This window comes from Schistocerca serialis, chromosome 9, assembly GCF_023864345.2.
Source record: "Schistocerca serialis cubense isolate TAMUIC-IGC-003099 chromosome 9, iqSchSeri2.2, whole genome shotgun sequence".
Taxonomy (NCBI): Eukaryota; Metazoa; Arthropoda; class Insecta; order Orthoptera; family Acrididae; genus Schistocerca; species Schistocerca serialis.
Genome location: NC_064646.1, coordinates 508544057 through 508566940, shown reverse-complemented (window position 1 = coordinate 508566940; position 22884 = coordinate 508544057). Strand labels below are relative to the sequence as shown.

Genomic DNA, 22884 nt, shown 5'->3' with positions numbered 1-22884 from the left:
GAAATGCCGAAGCAGACACTAGCAGTGCGAGAGAAAAAGCTGACATCGACAACGGAAGTGAGCTGTGGCAATCTGCAAAAGTCACGGCATGCGACAGCTCGCTAACACCGCTTGCGCGATATGTGCTAACAGAAACAAACGAAAGGCGATCTCGCTCCTGTAAACCGGCGTCCAGCTCGACTACACGCAGCGCATACGTGCTGTCCCACCGGCTGCAGACGGAAGAGTGTGAGGCAGCTTTGGCGCCGCTGATCAACGAGCAGAGTGGGGCGGGAAGGGGAGGGGAAGCGGGAAACCCGCGAGCGGTGGGCGGGGTGGGGGGACGGCCCGTATATAGCAAGCCCGGCCCACCGCCGGCGACCAGACGTCACCGCAGCATCCGTGGTACCTCATCTGCCTCGCGCCTGCGCTCCGCCGCCCGCCGACAGAGACCGCCAGCACCGCAGCCGGTACCGCCACACTCGAACGCCCGCCCTCGCCGTACACAAGCGCCGCCTGACGCACCATGTCCCGCATCGTCTTCTCGCTGCTGCTCGCCGCCGTCTTGGCCGCCGTCGCCGTCAGCGACGGCTCCGCCATGCCCGCGGACAACCACAGGTGGGTGCCTCCAGCGTCTCTCCAGCGTGCCGCCTCCTACGACACATTCGTACCGATACCGCACCAGTTGTAGTGTAACCAGAGAAATAATTGTACGCGACTTGTGGCTTATTAAAGATACTGTCTGGACCTCACGTGTCGTCTTCCGAGCTATTACTGCGCGACACAGCGCCTTTACAAGATGAGATTGACGGAGGAGATCGAAAAAGTTCAAAGAGGGCAGCTCGTTTTCTACTCTCGCAAAATAGGTGAGAAAGTGTCACGGATATGATAAGCCAAATGCGGTGACAATCAATCAAAACCAGGACGTTTTCCCTTGGGGTGAGACCTTTGTACTAAATTACAATCACCTGATTTCTCCCATGAATACCAAAGCATATTGTTGACTCCCACCTACATAAAAAAAATTGAACGTCGTGACAAAGTAAGATCGAGTAGAGTTCGCACGGAGAGATTTAGGCGTTCATTTTTACGGTGCTCTGTTCGAGAGTGGAACAATGCAGAAATTGAAAGTGGTTCTGTGAAGCCTCCGCCACACGCTCAAGCGTGAATTGTAGAGAATTAATGTAGATCTAAATGTAGAACAGCGCAGCACACAATCTCAGCTTTCCCCGTTAGGAAATCGTGCTACTAATAACACAAGACGAGCTTAACAAATAAAAAAAAATGTAATCTGACCGGTGCAACTCGTGCGATTTCACTGAACATTCCCTAAAGCTTGCAACCGATTATCCGGTGCCATCCCCAGCTACTGTCAGCTACCAATTACTTTTCCCATATTTTGTAGCTAAGCCGGCCGCAGTGGCCATGCGGTTCTAGGGGCTTCAGTCTGGAACCACGTGACCGTTATGGTCGCAGGTTCGAATCCTGCCTCGGGCATGGATGTGTGTGATGTCCTTAGGTTAGTTACGTTTAGGTAGTTCTAAGTTCTAAGGGACTGATGACCAAAGAAGTTAAGTCCCATAGTGCTCAGAGCCATTTGAACCATTTTTGTAGCCAATTTTTCACCTTATTCCCTCGTTCGGGTCGTCTGTTAGTAAATCTGCAAGACCAGCTTGGCAACTCGAAAAATACAATCCAACAGTCGCAGGTCTCGCTCGTGTGGGTTCGCTGTGTAATTCCTCACAGTTGCTACGTATTTCTAATCGTCATCAGCAACAGTTGCTATGGGCTGCCCACTACGTTTCCGGCACTGCGTATTCAGTTTTCCTCCATTTCCTCATTTTGTATCTGAGGCCTGCTACAGGCGGCAATCCAGCTTCAGTGCTTCACATTTTGTTGTTTTCCCTAATTTTGCCTCCAGTGTTTCTCCATTCCGTGTTTCCTTTTTACTGTCCTAGCTCCACATTGAACCTATCTAACACTCCTCTTTTCCCTGCAATCCTTTCATCTCTAACCGCTTTATTCTAAAACGGTCACTGTGTGAAGTTTTCTCATTTTCAAGCTGTTCCTTTGTAAATCATGCTTGACATCTTCAATACACTTACTTTTCTTCGTTGGCAATAAAGTATTTAAAGAGCTGTTTCGTTTATCAGTTGTCATCCATTCCACACAAATTATCAAGGAACATTAGCCCCCTACGTCTTATTATTTCTTTTATATTTTCTGTGTTGTGATTTAGTTCAATATTACTTGCAAGTTTCCGTTAGTTTACCTTTTCCAGAGGACACAGTATTTCTCTTGTGATTTTTCATTCCAATGAGTCCAATGCATATAACTTACCATTCAGTACAAGGTAATTCAATATTGCCGTCGTCTGCAAGTCCAAATACCTTTTCCTCGGAGATATTAAATCTTTTGCAAAGCGACACGCCATTAGCAGCCAGCATTACGAACTTATCCGTTCATTGGCGTCATTCGGGCACTAGCAAGCCTACTTTCTCTAGTACAGCTCTGTGGTACCGTCTTGCTGCGGAAATAAAAGTTGTTCGGACTTCTGTGTTTTTACCAAAGTCATAACCTCAGAACAGATTTCCTTATTTAGAACAGATTTAAACAGAAGCGAAGTAGAAACGCCCTATGACGTTAGCACCAGGAGAGCTTTGTTGGTGACGTGTGGATCGCTCCACTTCTGACCTGGTCGGTGTTTCCGGCGTATTTCTCGTCCCATTCTTATCCCCACTACGCGGCAAACGCTTTGTGGGAGTAAATACAGCCCGCTGCTGCGCAACGTTTGTCCGAAAATAGGCCGCCTCCGATAGCATCCGCAGTCCACAGAAATTTCCATACGCCTCTGACGTGCCGACTTCTCTTTAGAAGTGACGTTTCGTCGTTTGACCCCACAAAACATTCCGCACTGCGTTATATTATTATCTGGTGCTCATCAGAGGCAGAACTATTTTTTACGGTCGTAGTTGCAGTGCTGTAAAGCGTCTTTGAAATTTATTGCATGGCCGCAAAATAGGGGGCAACGCTCACAATTCCAGTTACACAATTTAACTGTATGTTTGTCTGGATCATAAATATTTTATTAGTGTCGCCACTTCTTTCAGCCACTGGCCGCCTTCAAACGGTAATTAGCAATCATCAGTTCCGACAGAGAATGACCAAGTGAAGCGACCACAGGCCAGCTTTACAAGACTGAAAACGGGCAGAGCATGAGAAAAACAGTATTGAATTCACAGTTGTTAAAGTTAATTGAGCAGTCCTGTACAAATGGTCTACAAATGCTCCCACTATACACATGATTCAAATTTCTTTTACTAGCGACTCTGATGAGATACCTGGTATTGATTTTTCATCATTCCGTGCTGGAAATAGCTACTGCTAATTTGTTTGTATACATAACTCTCTTTCTCCACTTCTCCACTTTTTCTTCTTTGTAGAGTTTTTTGGAAGATGGTCAGTGGCTAAAACGCATCAGGAAATTTACAAAATATTTTTGGTCCAGACATAGATGTCATTAAATTACATAAGTGAACGTCTTTCGAAAATATTAATTCTCTTCCACATGGGAGCCGACACACGAGATGCTCTAAACGTCTGCCAGATGGCGTAACGAAACTTGTGTGTGCTATAATTCCCCCCCCCCCCCCCCCCCCCTCGAGAGCCCTGTCAGATACCTCACTTTATAGTCAGTAATGAGTAAGAAACAGTCAACCTTTTGTTTTATTCCTTCTGTAATTCTATCCATTTTTTACTGCTTTTAGAGCCCGTCGAAAGACTGTTACTGCACTGCATCCACCAAAAGTAGACGTAGATAAAGGTAAACTGGGAGTGTTGGTCTCGATTAAACTGCCACATTGTTAGTCAGCTGAAGTGGTTGACGAAATCAGGCGAACGCTTGAACGATATTTAGCAGATACGCGCGGTTTCAAGTAGAAATCGACAGTATACAGTCGCCGATCCAATCACCCTACGTACACAAACACACACACACACACACGCACACAAACACAGAGAGAGAGAGAGAGACGGGGGACAGAGTCACACAGAATGCAACCAACTATTTGCAGTGGCAATACCGACAAATAAACGGGTGGCGTAATCTCCGGAAGCAGTCCCGTGTTGTGTTGGCGAATTTGTTGACGTAACGAGGTCGTACCCGCGGGTTCCGCCCGCCCCTTTCACAACGGCGACGTCATGCACTCCAGTGTCTGACGTCACACCCACGAACTCACGGTGACTGCAGCAAAGTGGCTGCCGGCGCCCACCGCTCGCAGACGGAACTGTCGCGCTCGAGGACTGCACGACCCCGACACCTGCCGATCTCGATTAGGAAACTCGCCGCTCTTTATTTGGCACGCTGTCGGCCGCAGCTCTCAATGCAGAGTGATCCGTACTCCAGCAGCCATTGCATCACTCACTCGCAACATGTTTTATCGCGGCTCGCGTAAGCGAGCGCGTCGGTACGAGTTTAGCTTATCTCTTGCACAAGTGTCCTTCACGTAAGCATTTAAAATTAGTATTTGTCAGTTTAATGTCAACGTCCGCTCTCCTTCATTCGCCACAATTGTCGGTCGCCCACATCGCGCCATCACGGCCGTATTCTACGGTCGGCACTTCTCTGTTTCTTGTCAGTAAACGGGCTTCAAATTTAACTGGAGCTCTTCGCTTCTGATGCAAAGTACAGTACCACTTAGACATTGGTAAGACACTGCATAGGACAGCAGTCTAAATACCTGTCCATCGTGATTTAGGTTACTGTACATTTGTATCTCATTCAGTGCCATCCTTTCTGTTGTGTCTAGACAAGACAGCCTAGACACAATGAGAGGAAGCCGAAACGCATGCGCCTCAACTCACGCAGGCTGGCGTGAGGTCTGAAACAGGATACGTAATGAATGCTATAAAGAAAAGTACGTAGCTTCTGGAATACTTTAATCCACATTTGTAGAACATCGCTCTTGATGATACATGCTTCACAATATTAATTATCAATTGAATACGGCGCCTTGCTAGGCCGTAGCAAATGTAGCTGAAGGCTATGCTAACTATCGTCTCGGCAAATGAGAGCGTAGTTGTCAGTGAACCATTGCTATGAACGTCGGCTGTACAACTGGGGCGAGTGCTAGTACGTCTCTCTAGACCTGCCGTGTGGTGGCGCTCGGTCTGCAATTACTGACAGTGGCGACACGCGGGTCCGACGTATACTAATGGACCGCGGCCATTTTAAAGGCTACCACCTAGCAAGTGTGGTGTCTGGCGGTGACACCACACTTTCACTTCTCGATTTAAGTTTTCTTCCTAGATACCCCCCCCCCCCCCCCCATCCTGGAATTATGATGAGATACAAGGCTGTGTGAATAACATTCCTTTTTCAAAGACTGGGATGATAGCAGCAGGCTACACAAACCATGAAGGAAACAGTCCGGTAATGGAGGGAAGTGTGTGCGCTTGTTAGAAGCGGAAGGGGATGATAAAATTCTACAGGACGCGAAGACTCCACTGCAGTAAGCATTCTGTTGCAGTGGTTATGAGGTCTACGTTTTATTTCAGTTTATTGGCTTTCACTTCGTGCCCATTCAGCCATCTCAGTAATGGAAAGACGATAGTGTACTGGAGACGATTATCCTGTTAGTCCCGACGATAGTAACTTAAGGATAACACTTATTCCTCCAGCAGAGAAAATTTCCGACCCGGCCGGAATCGAACTCAAGCCCCTTCGGTTAGGAATCCGACGCGCTGAACCCGGAGCTGCCGAGACGGACATCGCGCGGTGTTGAAGGAGCTTTCACGGGGCAGACTGCCTCGGACAGATGACCACAACAACAACTGTGGCGGCCCAGCTGGGTACTGACCTCTGCTTCCGGAGTGCCGAACGCTGCACTGCCTCACTTCGCCGATGCAAACAGCGGACGGGTTGAGGCGGTGGCTGCTGTAGGGCGCCCAGCTCGCCCACCACGCACTCGGCCTCGCGCCCGGCCTGCCCAGTCAGCGGAGTCGCCGCTGAACCCGGGGACCCCTGATAGCGCCGGCCGGCTGTCCACACGTGGCGACTGACCTCATTCCCCAGAGGCGGCCAATGCGTGACACCGGCCGGAGGCGACAATTCCGCCTCCCACCGTGCGCCGACTTCCCATCTGCTCGCCGTATAGTGGCTTCTCCAGGGCCATTTATTGGGGGGGGGGGGGGAGGCATCTGCCGCTACGCTGTTCAGACCTGCTCGCCTAGCTGGCGAAAACTGATGACCAGTATTCTCCAGAGCTCGCAGTTCTCGTTCCCGAGCGCTAACGTTTCAATCGTCAGTGCTGGTTTCTTCCTTAGGAGGGCTACTGGCGCCCAATGGTAGCGATCGACCGCCTTGTAATCCTCATCCGACAGGTGTCACTGGATGCAGATGTGGAGAGTCACAGCAAACTTCTCTCTCGGCCGTTATAAGCTCATCAATCGACCTCAAGAGGGCCGAGTGCACCCGCTTGTCAACAGCTCTCGGCAGACCCGTCCGAGTGCTGGCCAATCCGAATAGGTGATCAGTCGGAAACCGCTGGTTCGCTGCAGCGAGACTGTTGGCAGAGCTGCTGAAAACGCTTCGGCCGTGGGGCCCATGTCGTAGGACCGTGACAGTTTTTCGGCAGAGTTTGCTCACCTGAAATAACGAAACGCGCATTGTACTATCCAGCAACTGCGGATTTGGTGACTGACGCGAATAACTATGTAGGACATCTATAGAGGTGACGTTTTAGGCAATAAAAGGAGGATTGCATCCCGTCATTTTTAATTTGCTTGCTGCAGTCCACTTGGACGTGTGTCTGCACTGTACACCAAACACACGCAGCGTTTTGTAACAGCTCTTCCATGGGCTCACGTTAAAAGTTTGCACCATTTGACGGCAGCTGGCGCGCTAACCAGAAAATGAGGCAAAATGACGGACGGAGACCTGCGGTCGTCAGGTGCTGCGCGTCTCCACGGCCGCGTGTCCCCACGGTTCCGGCCCGCCTACGCGGAAGGCTGTTAATTAGATTGGGGGCCTCAGCACTCGTGCGGCGACGCAGTAGTTACGGCGACAGGCGGCCGTCATCAGGACTGCATCGGCCGCGCAATTAATCCAGAGAGCCCCGCCGGACTGCAGGCTGCGCTCCAGCTCCCTGTGGCCCACTTCACTGCCGCTGTCCCTCGCACGCGCCGAAGTCCGACCCCCCCTCTGTCTTCTCACTGAAGGGTTAACACTTTGCAAGCGCCGCCTACGCTTTCTACGTCATATTGCATATTATCATCTTCTGAAAAGTTAATGTTACCACCATAAGCTATTAATCGTGAATAATTCTTTATTGACGACATTTACAAACCTTAGACCTATTAATGTGCGTCGTACAATTGTGATAAACTTGTGTTGTCATGTGATATACAGAACATACGAGAGCAGTAGACAAGATTTTTACGTAAAGTTCCTACATTAAAACAAGTCTAAACTTGCACAGACGACGAAACTAATGGTCAGTTGTTCATTAAAAGCCGATTATAATAGTAACACGAATTTCTCTAAATGTATTACAGCTGTGGAACATGTTTTCTTTTGGAATCACGAAACAACTTCAGTTTCGGATCTCTTGGTTCCTTCCCATTTTTCCAGCACTTCTTGGTCTTCTCCCACGTCCTCCTTTTTTCCTTCTATACATGTTCCTACTCATTTTTTTTATTTTTCACGCCTAATCGTCATCTAAACTTCCTGTCTTATACGTAAGAAAAATTGATCTCTGTTATTTCCAGTTCTCCCATGTTGTTTCTTCTTAGTTCTTTTAGGAATTATTGAAGCTATGCTACTGTTGACTTTTTTTGCAGAAATACAGCATCAATTATTTCGGTAGAAGTGTCCCAAGAAGGTTAACCTTAGCTTTGCCATCACTTCCAATATATTTCTTTGTACTTCGGCAGTTGTTCTCATTACTTGTCAATTTCCAGCTATGTGTAGCTGTCGACTGAATGAGATGGGTTGCGCCCCGCTAATGGCGTGCTACAGCACTGAGGTCTCCATATATCAATGTCTATAGGGGCGGCAGACATGTACCCGCACACAAACAAAACTTTATTTTATCCAGGTGGTAGTTAAAATATCATGATTTTAGGTTGCAGATGGAAGAGGATTAAGTAGTGTCAAGCGACGTTCACACGTCATTAATGGAAGAAAAATTAATAGCAACGAAAACACGGAAATTCCTGGAAACCACTAGAAGATAAAGTGTGTATGATTTAAAGCAACTTGAGAGAAATTATCGACACAACTAGTAAACGACATAAAACAAAATTTTACGGGTGAAAGTGGAAACGATATGTTAGTTACATACATGTGTGCGACTACGTGCTCTACCATAAAGCACAACTCTCTTAGATTCCTAGACAAGGGGTTGAGCAAATACGGATCTAACCCTCACGACTCAGCCAGCCTGTGCGTGGTTCTCACGTGACTTTTCGTGCTATTTTAGACAAATACTGAGCTGCTCCCCTAACTCGGCGCTATAAAAGAGACGTCGTAGTGTTGTGGCGTATGTCATCATCATTCATTTGTGAAAGAGCTTTCTTTTAATCGGTTATGTTATTTGCGCAGTGAATAAAGAACGGAACCGAAATTCTGTTAACATAATTAAGCTTTAGAAACATATTCCTGTTCCTCAATACAGAATTTACGTACCTATGCCGTTTTGTCTCGCTTGTTAGTGTTACCTCTAAATATTCATACGGTGTCACGTGGTCAGGAATTCAAGTATCTTTTGTGCGTTTAAGGCGACGAGGAGGGACGCACTCTCTTTTGAGGAGGACTGTCTCAGTGCGATGAGTTAACCACGGAACTCAGTGACTGGAGAATACAGTGGAATTTGCACAGCGGCTTTCTGCGGCGTACGAGAGGAGACGGGGCACTGAGGGAAATGTAAGGAGTCCAGCCCTCCTGCCGCGGCCCCCACACCGCCACAGCCTCCGCCTTCGTTACACGGATGGGAAAATTCCCGCCGACGACAAGGCTGCGAAGATAAGACATGCGCGCTCCTCGCTGTCCTTCCATGATTTTCCATTATATTACCGTACGTAAGGAGACTTGCCGAGGAAATGAATAAACTGCGCGCCGTCTCCTATCTTTTCTGTTGACTCAACCCCTCTGCGGCCGCCGGAAAATTGCAGGGGTATCTGGAATGTGCGGTATAATGCGGAGGACACGGTAGCAGAGCGCGTGCACGTAGTGGGAGCGAGTGTTTAATCGTGGGCAGCGACTTGCGCACATCGGGGCTGAGAGATGCAAATTCAGGCGAAATGAAACGAGAGTAACTTTTTTTTATCATTTCCGTTTACTATGGTACCGAGATTGGGATCTAACCCCGCGTCGACAGTATAAGCTCGGATTGTGAATGGCGGATGTAGAAGGAAGTCGGCCGCGTCTTCTTTGTGGGAACGATCCCAGAACCGGCCTTAAGTGATTTAAGAAAATCACAGAAAACCGAAATCTGGCTGACAGGGCTCCAGCTTCTCCAGTATCAGTCCCGTGCCTCCACACTGTGACCCTTGTTCGATTACTGTGTAAGTCTTCCAGCCGGACGTAAAAACTGTTGCTGCAAGTATTGAGTTAATTAAAGCAATAAAGAAATATCACAAGGGGATAGTCTGCACTGGTGTTGTAACCGCTGAACGTCTCTTAAATTAGAACGAGATATCCTTAAAAAGGATGTGTGGACTGGAACTTGGCTTGCAAACTTTCCCTTGTGAAAAGATGTGCTAAGTAGGAAGATCAACACTCCCAGAATAGATGGAGTTCCGCTCCGGCATCTGTTGTCACGTGACGAAAGCTTCACATCCCTCTCTACTATTTGCGCCAATATTCATTGCTAATCACAGCAAGCGTCAGAACGCTACACACATTTTCTTATGGCATCATAGAATACCTTCATAGGAGTACATAGTTTCAATTTACGTGCTACCAATTATTACAAACCTTACTAACTCATCCATATCTGCGTACTCTGAACAGCACTCTGGAGTGTGTAGCAGAGGGTACTTCCGTCCGCAGCTCGTGGTCGTGCGGTAGCGTTCTCGCTTCCCGCGCCCGGGTTCCCGGGTTCGATTTCCGGCGGGGTCAGGGATTTTCTCTGCCTCGTGATGACTGGGTGTTGTGTGATGTCCTTAGGTTAGTTAGGTTTAAGTAGTTCTAAGTTCTAGGGGACTGATGACCATAGATGTTAAGTCCCATAGTGCTCAGAGTCATTTGAACCATTTTAGAGGGTACTTCCCATTGCACCTGCATATTAGGCTTTCCTTAGGCTCCATTCGCGTATGGAAGGCAACATAAACGGCTGTTTGAATGCCTCTCTATGCACTGAAGTTACTCTAAACTTGACTTCGCAGTCCATGCGGGAGCGATAGGCAATGATTCGTACTCTATTCCTAAATTCCACAGTTAAGACTAGTTTGTGAAACTTTGTAACTAGGCTTTCGCGAGATAGATGCCATTTGTATTCACTACTAGTACTGCCCTTCTCTGTATACGTTCAGTGATCCCTATTAGTTCTACTTCATACTGGCCTCACACACTTTAGGAATATTCTGGGATGGGTCACACGAATGTATTGTAAGCAATCACCTTTGCAGCTTCACTGCATTTTTCTGGTATACTGCCGACGAACCGACGTTACCACCTACTTTACCCACAACTGAGTCTATGTTTATTTTCATATCCTTACAAATTGTTACACCCAAGTATTTGTGTAAGTTGATGGATTCCAGCTGCAACTCATTATTATTGGAATAATATGATCTTTCGTTTTTCTTTTTGTCAAGTACACACTTTTCCATTCCTGAAAATTTAAAGCGAGTTACCGGTCTTTGTACCACGTTGAAATCTTATGAACATGTGACGATATTTACGTAACGTTTTACAGTTTCTATCGTAGACATAACTGCATCTTCTGCATAAAGACTGAGCTCACAGTCAATATTGTCTGAACGACAGCAAGGGTCTCTGCGGCACACCTGAAGTTACATTTACATTTGTCAGTGACAACGTCTCCAAGACAGCACACTGCGTTCTCCCGAGCAAGAAATCATCTCATTAGTCGGAAATTTTGTCTGATACTTCATACCGTAGTGACTCTCCTGTGGAACATTTCGGTATATATAAGGGCGGGGACGGCTCTAGGTACTTTCAATACTAATCTACCGTATCTTCCGAACCGTTGTGGGACTCGGAGAATTCTACGAGTAGTGAAGCTACGAGGTGTGTGACAGGTTGGGAGCTCGGGTTGGCTGTGAAGTGTGTACGGGTGGCCGAGGTGTTTAAGGCAACCGTTCTGGAGAAGCGCAGCATCCGGGCTCGAGTGGCGGTCCGGCACACATTTTCTATCTCCGCCACTGATTTATTTAAATGCCGTCAGACAGCGAAGTTCTGTTTCTCTTAATACTGATTAATACGTGTTGGCACGCTACGGAGCAAACTGCGGAAACTCGTACCGTTTATTAATTGTGCAGAGCCTCGACTGGGAACGTACGCCGGATACAGCGAGAAGTGCGACCTGTTGCACGGCAGTGACGCGTGGGCGCGCCGGAGGGACTTTGCACCGTGCGAGGGACAAAACCTGGCTGCTGGGGTTGGACGAACCCGCGAGCCGCGCTTCTACCAGAGGTCCCGCCGCCACTACTGCCAGGGCGGCGCCTTTGGCGGGCTATCGCGCAGGCGGCACGGGTCGCGAACCCGACGACGACAAGGCCGCGCTGTGCGAAACGCAGCCGGTCGTCGCGTCTGCCCCTCAACGCCACATCAAAGGCGCTCGCGCGTGATGCAAGCGTTCCTCCAAGGGCCAGACGTTTCCATCCACGCCTGTGTGTCACTCAGCAGTAACATGTTTCACTCTCTGAGGAATTAGAAGGAAAAGGGGGAAAAAAGCGAGAGCTCAAGTTACCTACTTTCGGCCGAACCCTTGGCCTACAATTGTCTAAAGTGCTTTCACAAGGGAGGTGGCTAACGCGGTGTAATGGAGGGACGGTGAATCGTCTGCCAGACTTAGGTTTACCTTTAAAGTAACCTTACCGATTACGGATATTTTCCGCCTTCAGTGTCTGACTACTATGCAGAGGACATTGGTTCGATTCCTGGCTCTGCAGGGGCTTCATCGTTGGTGGGAGGACTGGAAATGGATGCAGTCAGCCTCGTGAAGTGAAATAAAGAGCTACTTCAGTGAGAAACACAGACTCCCAGGTTCTGGGAAGAGCGGTATGTTGAGTCGATGCCGCTTCGTATCTGAATGCCGCAATATGGTAAAGGATGACACAGCGGTCGGTCGGTGGTAAATGCCCTGAGAAAGCCAATATAGGGAGCTTCAGCCTTATTACGAATGTTCCAGAACAGGTGTTGGCTGTGTATTGGATACAAATACGGAAAATTACGACTCGTCTCTCTCTCTCAAATATATTTTATTCCCATAAACCAGTCTTTCAATCTTTTTCGCTCATCTTCAGACGCGGCGTTCATAAATTAGATCCTTATTTCCGTAGTGTGATGCTAGGCTCAGACCGGCAAAACATAGGTAGCACTTTAACGTGCAACCGCGAGTGATAGTGATATGTCCAAGCTGTCTTGGAAAAAAATTCTTCATTTACTGCGGCTGTGCCGTTAGTGTTTCCCTGCCAGCTCATTCTAATTGCTTTTAGGCCATAGACTGACCACTTTTCATTATAAATAGAAATACGGATAGCCACCAACTGTTTCCGGGTGAAAATGGAGCCAGAATGCGTACTTATATCCGTTTTGTGGCGATTATTCGCTTATCTGAAAGGTACTCGTCGGTAGCGTAACGGAACGGCGGAGGCAGTAACGAAGTGATCATAAACGTGTCTGCGATTACGATGCTGAGACGCAATCTGCCCTTCCAGGTGATCAGTGACCTGCACATCGTCATTTCGTCCTGCTCTGTGCTACATATGGAGCAGATACTTACTAAAGAGCGGCGGAATTACATATCAGAAAGATGGCTAGCAAAATACTAGGGGTAACAGACGGATACGAGAAAAAATATAAACAATGAGGCAGCTCTTTGACCATGTTCGGCACTCGCTCGACGTCATTCAGAGAGGGCAACTCGTTCCTGGGAGGGATTGTTTGCATCCGAGCACAAAAAAGGGTAGACGCGTGATAAGAATACTCACTGCGGCGGCTGCTATCTCGGCTTCGCGCGTACTCGCGCCGTGCTGTGAATGAGCCGCGCGGGGCCCTATCTGTTTACATACAGGGCCGGCTTTTTGTTCCTTTTTGGCTGTGCTCTTGGCGCGTGTCCAGTTCGCTTGCGCCAAGACTCATTTCTCGATCTTCTTTCCGCTCCACGCTTCTGCGCATCGGCGGGGCGATGTCTGAGTTTGGCGTCAAGACGACGTTACGTAACCTGCCGATAGAAGCGGCGACCGCGTTCGTCCATTTGGCATCTTTTCGATCTCAGGACGTCTCCAGCTTCTCCACTCTGATGGCCACAGTCATATGTGTCGCCACGTCTCGATAACATCTCTCTCTCTCTTTTCGTTGCTCAATGAGTCATTGCAGATGCCGGGCTTATCTTCGTTCCTACCCCTTCCTGTCACGTTCCTCATTCACCCCCTTCTTCCACCCATTCCCGCACATACAAACAGAATACATAAATATTTATAGGCATACATGCCGGTAACATCGGCAGAATAAGTGGATGGCTACGCAACGTTGAAAACAGGACGCACCTCGAGTCAGCGCCTGTTTAGCAGGTGACCCACAATGCTTATCCGTTATGCATGTAGCCGTCCTCCAAACTCGTCGGCGATTCCTCGCGTTATGATATAGTGAATTGTACATTCCGCTAACATAGCGAAACAGGTTCGCGTCTTCTATGCGACTCTAATTGCAAAATTATTTTGTTTACAGGGTAAAGCGCATGTCGGACCATCGCGTCGCAGAACTCCAGACTCTGCTGTCGATGGGCAAAATGGGCGGCAAAGTCGTCACCCACAAAGTTGGATACGGCCAAGTGGACCCAATGAAAGTGTGAGTATAAATCATGTCTCTATGTAGTGTTGTGTTGTTTATTTAATTATAGATTATCCCGTCATTTGAAACCGGTTACAGAATCTAGAAAAAGCTTATCGAGAAGCAGTTGAGCGTATGGCAGAAATTACTTACTGTATCGAACAAGAAGGGCCGTATCACTAGTTGCGAAAGTATGTGGCAGTGATTACGATTGATTTCAATCAGCGCGTTTTCTTACAGCTACTGAAGGGCTTTTAAAACTGAACATTGTCCCACAGCTAGCAGAAAAGGCAAAATGTTTTGGGAAACTGTGTCTGCGACTTACCTCTTAACACTACGGTATCACTTGTTAGGAAACTGCTAACAAATTGGTTTACTAAAAGCACGCTAAAGTCAATGGTTACAACATAAAAATTATACATCTAATGTGTGGGGGGTACGATTTTTCACTTCCTGATTTTTATTTCGCTCTGTAACGCAGCACAGCAAGGCAAGTGTATTGCTCTTTGTCTCACCGTGTCGTAACAATTCTCGAGCGTTAAAAAATTACTGGACCGATAAATTACTAACTACAAATGCACTAAAAATAAGAGGTGACCAAAGGAGTTTGCACGTCCGTATAAGAGGAAGAGATAGATTTATGGTCCAGGCAGAGTTATTATGGCGCTATATAGGTACAAGGCGGATTTCAGAAGATGTTAGGTAAGAAAGTTGGTTTAAAAAGAAATGATGAGCACAAATTAGAAAAAAGAATGATTGTAATGAAACTTCGACTAAATGGCGATGGATACAGTAGAATAACTTCGCTGTCTGTCTCGAAAACTGACTTCTCATCTTCCCAATAGCGTTCCACAAAAGTTATGTCGACTCTATTCCAAATAATCCCCGAGCAGCCGTAGCATCTACCTAGCACGTACCAGTTACAGATATGTCAGCAGCCGCTAAATTTCACAAAGAAAGGTTCCTTTCCAGTTATATAGAAACAGGAGTTTGATTTTGTCTAAATCTTCAATTGACACATACTATTGTTAGAGGGAACGACAAATAAAATACTGACAGACGAATTTCAAGTACTCGAGCATTGTGAAATGCTGTTCGTATAAGAGAACCAGTTGAAATAATAGTTTTGTTGTTGCTAACAACTCGAGCTCGGTTTGGAAAACATCAGTGTGTGGTGATCTCACTTCGTATCGGTTCTCAACCGTAGAGCTAGATATTTCCAGAACGAGTTTCGGCTGGATGTTTGATCGGTGAGACTGATCAGAACTGGTCAACCGTTTCTCTCGTTGAAGGGTGGTGGAAAACCTCCGCAACTGAAACAGACATTCGCCCTGTAAGTACTGATATTATGCCTGTCGCGCGTATCCCAGTTACACGCGTATTATACAGACAAACTGCCGTCTCCAGACTGAAACACAAAATTTTCTCTGCGGCGAACAGCGGCTGATTGACGAGGGGGTGGGAAAGGATGCAGTGGTGGCACGACAGGGGTGGCACGTAATTTCGTTTCCGCGGACTGGTTGGCGGTCGCCGCTTCGACAATTGGTCCGCCGGCTCCCCGCCCCTCCCCCCTCCTTTCAATGCTGTCGTCCACGAACGTCCTAATTCTTCCGCGACAATCCGTTTATCGGAGCACAGCCACCCCGAATGTCAAACGGGCGCCCCCGCCGCCTGCTGTCTGCGAGCCCGCAGAATGGAAATTAGCCGACGTGCCGTCGCGTCGGCTGGCTCTACCCCGACCGCCGCGAATCACATTTAGCGGTCCGCAGCGGACGACGAGCCGTCACTCCGACCCCCACCGTCCTTTTCCCAGTTGCCATTGCAAATGAATCGGTTTAACATGTGATCCTGTACTACTTCCTAACTGCGATAGATTCACCGCGAAAGAATGACACACCGTTAGATTTGCTGATACATACGAGCACAGATCCGTTTGACTGACGCCGGAGTCAACAGGCATGCGGCACCGACATGCGAAATGTTCGCGTCTGTAATTGGCAGCCAGCAGAAGTTCCGCATATTTCGTGCTGCCGATCATGCAGTGTGCGATTTGGAGGCTCCACACTTTCGTCTTAAGCATTTTCAATTCTTAATCACTCTGAATATATGATCGGTCCATTTACGAATACATGGTCGCTTCATTCACATCTGGCAACGTTTGTTAATGTAAAAAATGCCGATGCACCGTGGTTTAGAGTACACCTCAGACTGTAGGTTCCCTTGTAACTGCCTGGTTAAGTAAGTTCAGACTTCAACGTACTACATCTTATATGGATCGCGGCTAGTAAGGTACGGTCGTGTTCAGACAACTTTTGGGTTGATGGCTGAATTAACTACAAAACATCGACGGGTTAGGGCTCGAAAATTATACATTTTGGTTTCTTTCCATTTAAAACGAAACAGTACCTCGATTTTGGACAGTTTCTGGACATGTATTCGTGTCACGCTTTGAACTGCTGCAGAGAACAACTAATAAACACTGGCAACATACGTATTTCAGGTACTCGTGTATTGTGGCAAGTAGTTCGTATATACGAGCCGGTTGAAATAGCAATTTTGTTACTGCTGATGATTGGAAAACGTGGCACAAACATTTCGAGAACAGCCTAGTAGGATCAAAGAAAAGTAACAAAACTGTAATGTTCTATAGGTCCTCATAGCGTGGTGATGGAAGCTTACGAGTGAAGACAATAATTTATCGGGGCGATATAAAAGTCTGAGGTTTCGAGGTCCGCTGAGCAGTTACGACTCGTGGCCGTCATCTTGTGGCAAGACGCCCAGTTAGTGACTGATTTCCTTTTGTTGCGGCCATTTGAGAGTGCAGCGTCCTCGTCATAAAAGCGTTTCGGAGGAAGTAAGCGGCTATTCGCCGGAGAATCGTTGGGTTGAATCTTACCGAGATGTTGCAACTTCTCGGCAAATTCGAGCGACTTTATGTGAATTTAAGTAGCCAGCGGAGCCGGTAGGATAATAATTTGTTGCAATAGCTAGGCAGCAGTTCCACCGAGTGTGTGAACTACACTGTCTCCTTGCTCAGTTAATAGATCTAGTAGTGTAAAGCACCCGAGAGACAGTTATAAATTCCCGTAAACGTAGTTATAAGTGCAAGAAGCAGTTTTATGAGTAAAACCAGAGAAATTAGTTACCCGTCTATACATCACTTCTGCAACAACCACTCACATAAAATAAGGATAAGAATATTCTCGTCAACGGCCACTCCTTCATAAGTTAGTAAACTGAACAGTATGAAATCCGAATACGAAGCTGCAAATTTTTGTTCAGTCTAGGACAGTTTTGTCAGCTACGTCTTCACAGCCAGAAATTTGTATGCTAAAGGAAAATATTCTTTCTGGTTATAGCAGAATACTCAGTACTTTTTATTTCTTCTCTCAGAACTGTACAATGGATAATCGATAAACCAGATAATCAACACCCCAATAACCAGAAGCCTGCTGTAGTTAGCTTTCCTAAATTACAAACATAATTGGAATATTTTGCTTACGATCTGTTGAACAGTTGCAAAAGAGGTTAGTTATTACTTCATGCAATGCATAGGGGAACACATTTTTATTCTGAAATTGCTTTTACGTTACAACCTGACAGTTATTCGGCCTGCTGTACCAGAAGCAGAAATTCATGTACATAAAGTGCATACAACAACTCTACATAGCGGTTGATACATTTCGTACGGGCTATATAGCTGCAATACACAGGTTCACCTAATTATACAAAAAATTTAATTATAAAAGCCGCGTTCAAGTGTGCATCTCGTAATTGTAATAATCAAGTATGTCGCAAGTTATAGCAAAACAGAATATTGTAAGATTTTGATTAATTATTTCAGTTGTGAAATAACACAGATAAATCTGTCTTTTTTTAATATATCGTATGTATAATCAAGTGACAATGTGTATAATTTTTGTATACTTGAGGAGAAAAATTGCGTGAGATGATATGTACGGTTATGTGTACCTGATGCGAAGGATGATCATCAGTATGTAATGCAACATATTTTTTTCTGAAATCAATTTGGTTTTATTCAGGACGGCGATACACCAGATCATTCCCCACTCTTTTGCCTACAACATAATCTCCGTTCAACGCGGCGGCATTACGACTTACGCCTTACTGGCAATACCTTTATGCCCGATCCTGCTGGGCGACGTCGTAGCCGAAGTGTTACTGCATCAGTAACGCCTCCAGCGCCCACGTACTCCTTCCCGCCGGGTGCATCCTTCATTGTGCCAAACAGATCTTCTGCTAGGCGCTTAGGAACCCAGCAGGCACACACCTTCGAGTACCCCAACCAGTGCACGAGAATGTCGGCACTGCCATCTGAGCAGCGAGATGTTTAATTGTGGCCTGTCGGTTACCCTCAGATGAGAGTATCCGCACAGCCCCGGCTGTATGCAGCCGACTGTCACGCAGGAGATGGGACACGTTTACGGCACCTCGTTGCGATCATGACAGACACCTCGCCCAACGACTCGCTGTGCTTTTGTTCACTATCAGGTCTCCGTAGACAGTCTGCAAGCGGCTATGAATATCTGCCAAGACCTGGTTTCCCACCAGAATACGGTTCTAGGCGCTACAGTCTGGAACCGCGCGACCACTACGGTCGCAGGTTCGAATCCTGCCTCGGGCATGGATGTGTGTGATGTCCTTAGGTTAGTTAGGTTTAAGTAGTTCTAAGTTCCAGGGGAGTGATGACCTCAGAAGTTAAGTCCCATAGTGCTCAGAGCCATTTGAACCATTTTGAACCACCAGAATAAACTGAATTATAGCTCCCTGTTTGTTACGCACTATCACTATATACGCAGTTTTGGAGGTTACTTGTAGTGTTGCCACCTATCGGAACTTCATGAGACTATAAAGGCGGAAGCAGGAATATGACCAACAACGAATTCCATACTTTTTCAATCGAGATTGGCCGATAAAAATATGTGTTGCATTATTTATTAAACGTCTCTGGTATATTCGTTGTTGTCCCACCGTACAGATGGCCTGATAAGGAACGAAATCTAATCTCAAAATGAAAACTAATCAGTTCGTAGCACATCAAATAGCGCATAAGGAAGGAGCTTTGCTGCCATTAGCGATGCGCTGGCTTAGGAGTCAGCATTATCGACGACCACAGAAACTCCGTAACTGACAGCTGTCTCTCCTATCGTTACAGGGGACGCCGCCGCCGTTCTGATCCACGCATGCTGTCGCGCCTGCAGCAGCTGCTGCTCAGCGCAGCTGCGGGCAACTCCCACGAGCAGCTTCCGGAGCAGGAGGAGGAGCAGCAGCACCTGCAGCTGCAGCTGGACCCCACCGAGGAGGACGAGCGGCAGGTGCTGCTGCAGCTGCTGGAGGGACAGCTGCAGGCGCAGTCGCCGCAGCAGCAGCAGGAGCAGCAGCAGCCGCGGCTGGCGTGGTGGCCCAGGACGCTCACACCACAGGTGCGTGTTCACCTCACTGTTTATCAACTGACAAGGGGCCTTATGGACCGCCACTCTTACTTGTACTAATTTAGTTTCATCGCCTGAATTTTCATACAGTAGTACTACGCAATTCTTAAACAAACTCCAGAGAGGTTTTGAGATTTGAGAGAACTATCAAGCAGAAAGCATTTGGATCATTTTCTTAGAGATGCCAGTAGCTCTAGTGATGTAATCAACAAGATCACTTCAGGAAAGTCTTATAATGGTTTATTATCTTGTGATTCAACACGTTTAAGCCACATTCTGCCTTCTGTGGTTCAAATGGCTCTGAGCACTATGGGACTTAACATCTATGGTCATCAGTCCCCTAGAACTTAGAACTACTTAAACCTAACTAACCTAAGGACATCACACAACACCAAGTCATCACGAGGCAGAGAAAATGCCTTCTATGCTTCAGTGACTAATGTCAGGCTCATTGATCCAGAAATAAATAGGCATTAATGTCAATTAACAACTTCACCCCATTCTAGTTTGACGTGCCCCAATGATCAGCTCTTCACATCAAAATGTTTTATAACAGTGAAATTACTTTTTTCCAATTTCTGTCCCACAACTTCTAGCTGTTCATGTGGGGCAAACTCAATCAAAAAAATCGTCATATCCGATCCTTTAGCTGAGTGATCAGTGCGTCTGACTGTAATGCAGTGAGCCCGGGTTCTATTTCTGGCCGTGGATTGTATCATTTCATCATCATAGACACGCAAGTCTCCCAGCGTGGCGTCAGTTTAGAAGAGTTACGGCCGAACTTCCCCAAATGGGAACTTCCAGCCGTCAGTGCCACACGATTATTTCATTTTTCTTCACATTCCATTGGAAGTTCAAAACATTGTGAGACACATGCTATCAATACTTGTTTTCCGTTCTTTCATCGAAATTTATTGGTCTGTCAAACTCCCCTTGTACAGTTAGTCGTTAACTAGTATCAAAAGTGTATAAATTAAAGTAACCAGCCAGTGGATCTGTCTAACAAGGTTTAGAGCCTTTACACTTAACTTTCGAGGACGTCGTTCTAGCAACTCAACCAGTTAAGACCTACGATGTGAGTATACACATCTCTGTGGTTGCTAACTCGATGCACACTCCATCTCTACTCTGCAGATCCATTCGCCTTGAGAGGGAGGCTAGTTTATAAAGTCTAGTGTGGAAGTTGTGGTAGTACTCTGTGTTGGTGCTTGCCTGCGAGTTGTTGCTGACAGAGATGTGAACAGTTGCCTCCTTGTTGCAGCTGTAAGCGAGCGCTCCACGCCATCGCCAGCCGAGCCGACCGGGCAGCTACAACAAGTGGCAGCTGGCTGCCGACCCAACCCGCTCAGCCCTACCGCCCTGCAGCCCTACCGAGCATCCAATAGTTGCTAGTTCAGCGGTCATTTAATAATTTATTGTTCCAGTTAGAATTCATAGAAACTGCTGTACATAATTACAATGTAGTCTGTCTGATGTCAATCATCTCATCTTTAATTTATTTATTTATTTAATAATTTATTTCGTGTATGTTAATTCATTTAGCCGTATCTCTGGACAATATTCACATTCCAGTTCTATGTTTCATCTAGAAGGCTGTCTATCCTGTCATGTCTCTCTCCTTCCACATTCGGGTTCCCTTCTGTTTTGTACGTCCTTTTGACTTACAGAATTACACTCGTCGATTAGCCCTGACATTCCATTGTTAACTACTTTGTCAAACTGCTCTCACATTTCCAAAAATCCCTCTGTATCTTCTTGAGAGAGAAGTCTTGTAGTTGCTTCTCCAATAATTTCCTTTCCCTAAAATGAATTGTGCCCCTCAGCACATCCTAAAAATATTATCCCAGTCTCCAGACTGATCCCATCCCATGTTTACGACGCCTTGCTACAGCAAAAACTCTAAAATGTTGGTCTGCATACAATATTTCTACTTATGCGCTTCATTTTCTTGTTTTTCACTAGTAGATTTGTTTCTACTTAAACTTTTTGTCAATTCCTGCTTGCTAAATTATAAATGTGCTTTTGATGCAAAGATATTTACACAGCTATCTTTTGCCCTGAAATGTGAAACATAAAGCATGAAGATACCAGAAAGTATTATTATTTTTGTTAAGTTATGTATCTTAATTTCACATGTACCCTTATAGAACTTGTAAGTCAACGTTGCTGGCTGTGTTTTATTTATTTTGACTGTTTCAAAGTTCCTATTTATAGTACTTATAAATTGTTTGCATAAACGTTAGTCTGTTTTTATTTTGTGAATACCGTCTGAAGTTTAATTTATTTTTAAATATTTATAAATGTATTAATTTATTTTGTCACAACATCGGAATGTTTTGTAGGTTATTGTGAGTGTGAGTCTTCGTTCAAAATCTGTTGACTATGAGAAAATATATCTTAAATTTGAAAATCAAATTTCTATTCGCCTTATTTTTCATTTCCACCTGTTCCACTCAGTACATTAACTAATAATTACTGATAACATTAAATAATGGACATACAAGGTTTTGCATTTTACACTAAAATACAAATCGTTATTTCAGATATGTTCTGGAATTAAACATAAAATCTCATAATCTTTGACACATTTACACTGAATTGTAATTTTATTCACCAGACGACTTCAGTGACGTATACATTAGTTAAATCAGAATGATGATGCTATGATGAAATAATGTATACAGAACAGAGGCAAGATCACCATAAAAGTATACTGACGTTTGCAAACAACAAAAGTGGGGGACCTTAGATTCAAGAAACCTCATGAAGTAAGCACAATGATTTGCAGAAATGAAAGGAGGAAAAAAACACAAGTTCAAAGAATATCAGTTTTTCCTTCTGAGAAAAAGTACATGAGTTCCGTTTCTAGTGCAGAGAAAGTCAATAAGTAGTAAAGACATAAGTGAGAGGTGCTATAACAGTATCAGTATTCTCTTTACATTAGTTTATCTCCTCTCTGTTCTGTCTCTACTGACCTTTAATTCGATGGCAAAATTGCATTCAAAATCCACGTATAAACATTAAAATACGAAACTGAAATATGATAGTTTTTGCTTATTATAATTTGAATACTGCTTGTCACTATTACCTTGTGACTATATCAAATATTCTTTTTTGTACTACATAAGTGAAGGAAGTCATTAAACTGTGTGTAGGCTCTTCTTCCTATTAGCACATAAACTTTTATATTGTTCACTTGTGCTGTCAGAATTTTTTGTTGCCCAAGATAAATGCAAGGAACTCTTCTTCTTTACCCGTTGATGTACGAATATGGCGGCTGATACAGTGATCTCTGCCGTCGCTGAATTTGCTAAGATGGCGTGGCGCCTTTCTTCATTGTATACGAATACACACCAAAACGATTATTGACGACCTTGGGCGACAAACTGGTTTGAATGAAAACAGCTTCCCTTAAAAGCACAAGTAATATCA

The 22884-nt window shown here is 45.8% G+C and overlaps 1 protein-coding gene across 1 annotated transcript; it reads left to right on the top strand.

Annotated features, from left to right (window-relative positions):
* Positions 1-374: 374 nt before the first annotated feature.
* LOC126419293 (uncharacterized) lies at positions 375-21764 on the top strand. The gene is made up of 4 exons (XM_050086462.1): positions 375-597; positions 13898-14017; positions 19176-19443; positions 20714-21764. Exons 1-4 carry the CDS (start codon positions 506-508, stop codon positions 20717-20719), a joined length of 486 nt encoding a protein of 161 aa, XP_049942419.1. The 5' UTR covers positions 375-505; the 3' UTR covers positions 20720-21764.
* Positions 21765-22884: the final 1120 nt, after the last annotated feature.

Coding starts and splice junctions, on each gene's coding strand:
- LOC126419293 (XM_050086462.1), top strand. CDS start 506: ATGTCCCGCATCGTCTTCTCGCTGCTGCTCGCCGCCGTCTTGGCCGCC. Junction 598..13,897: donor ATGCCCGCGGACAACCACAG/GTGGGTGCCTCC, acceptor TTTTGTTTACAG/GGTAAAGCGCATGTCGGACC. Junction 14,018..19,175: donor CAAGTGGACCCAATGAAAGT/GTGAGTATAAAT, acceptor CTATCGTTACAG/GGGACGCCGCCGCCGTTCTG.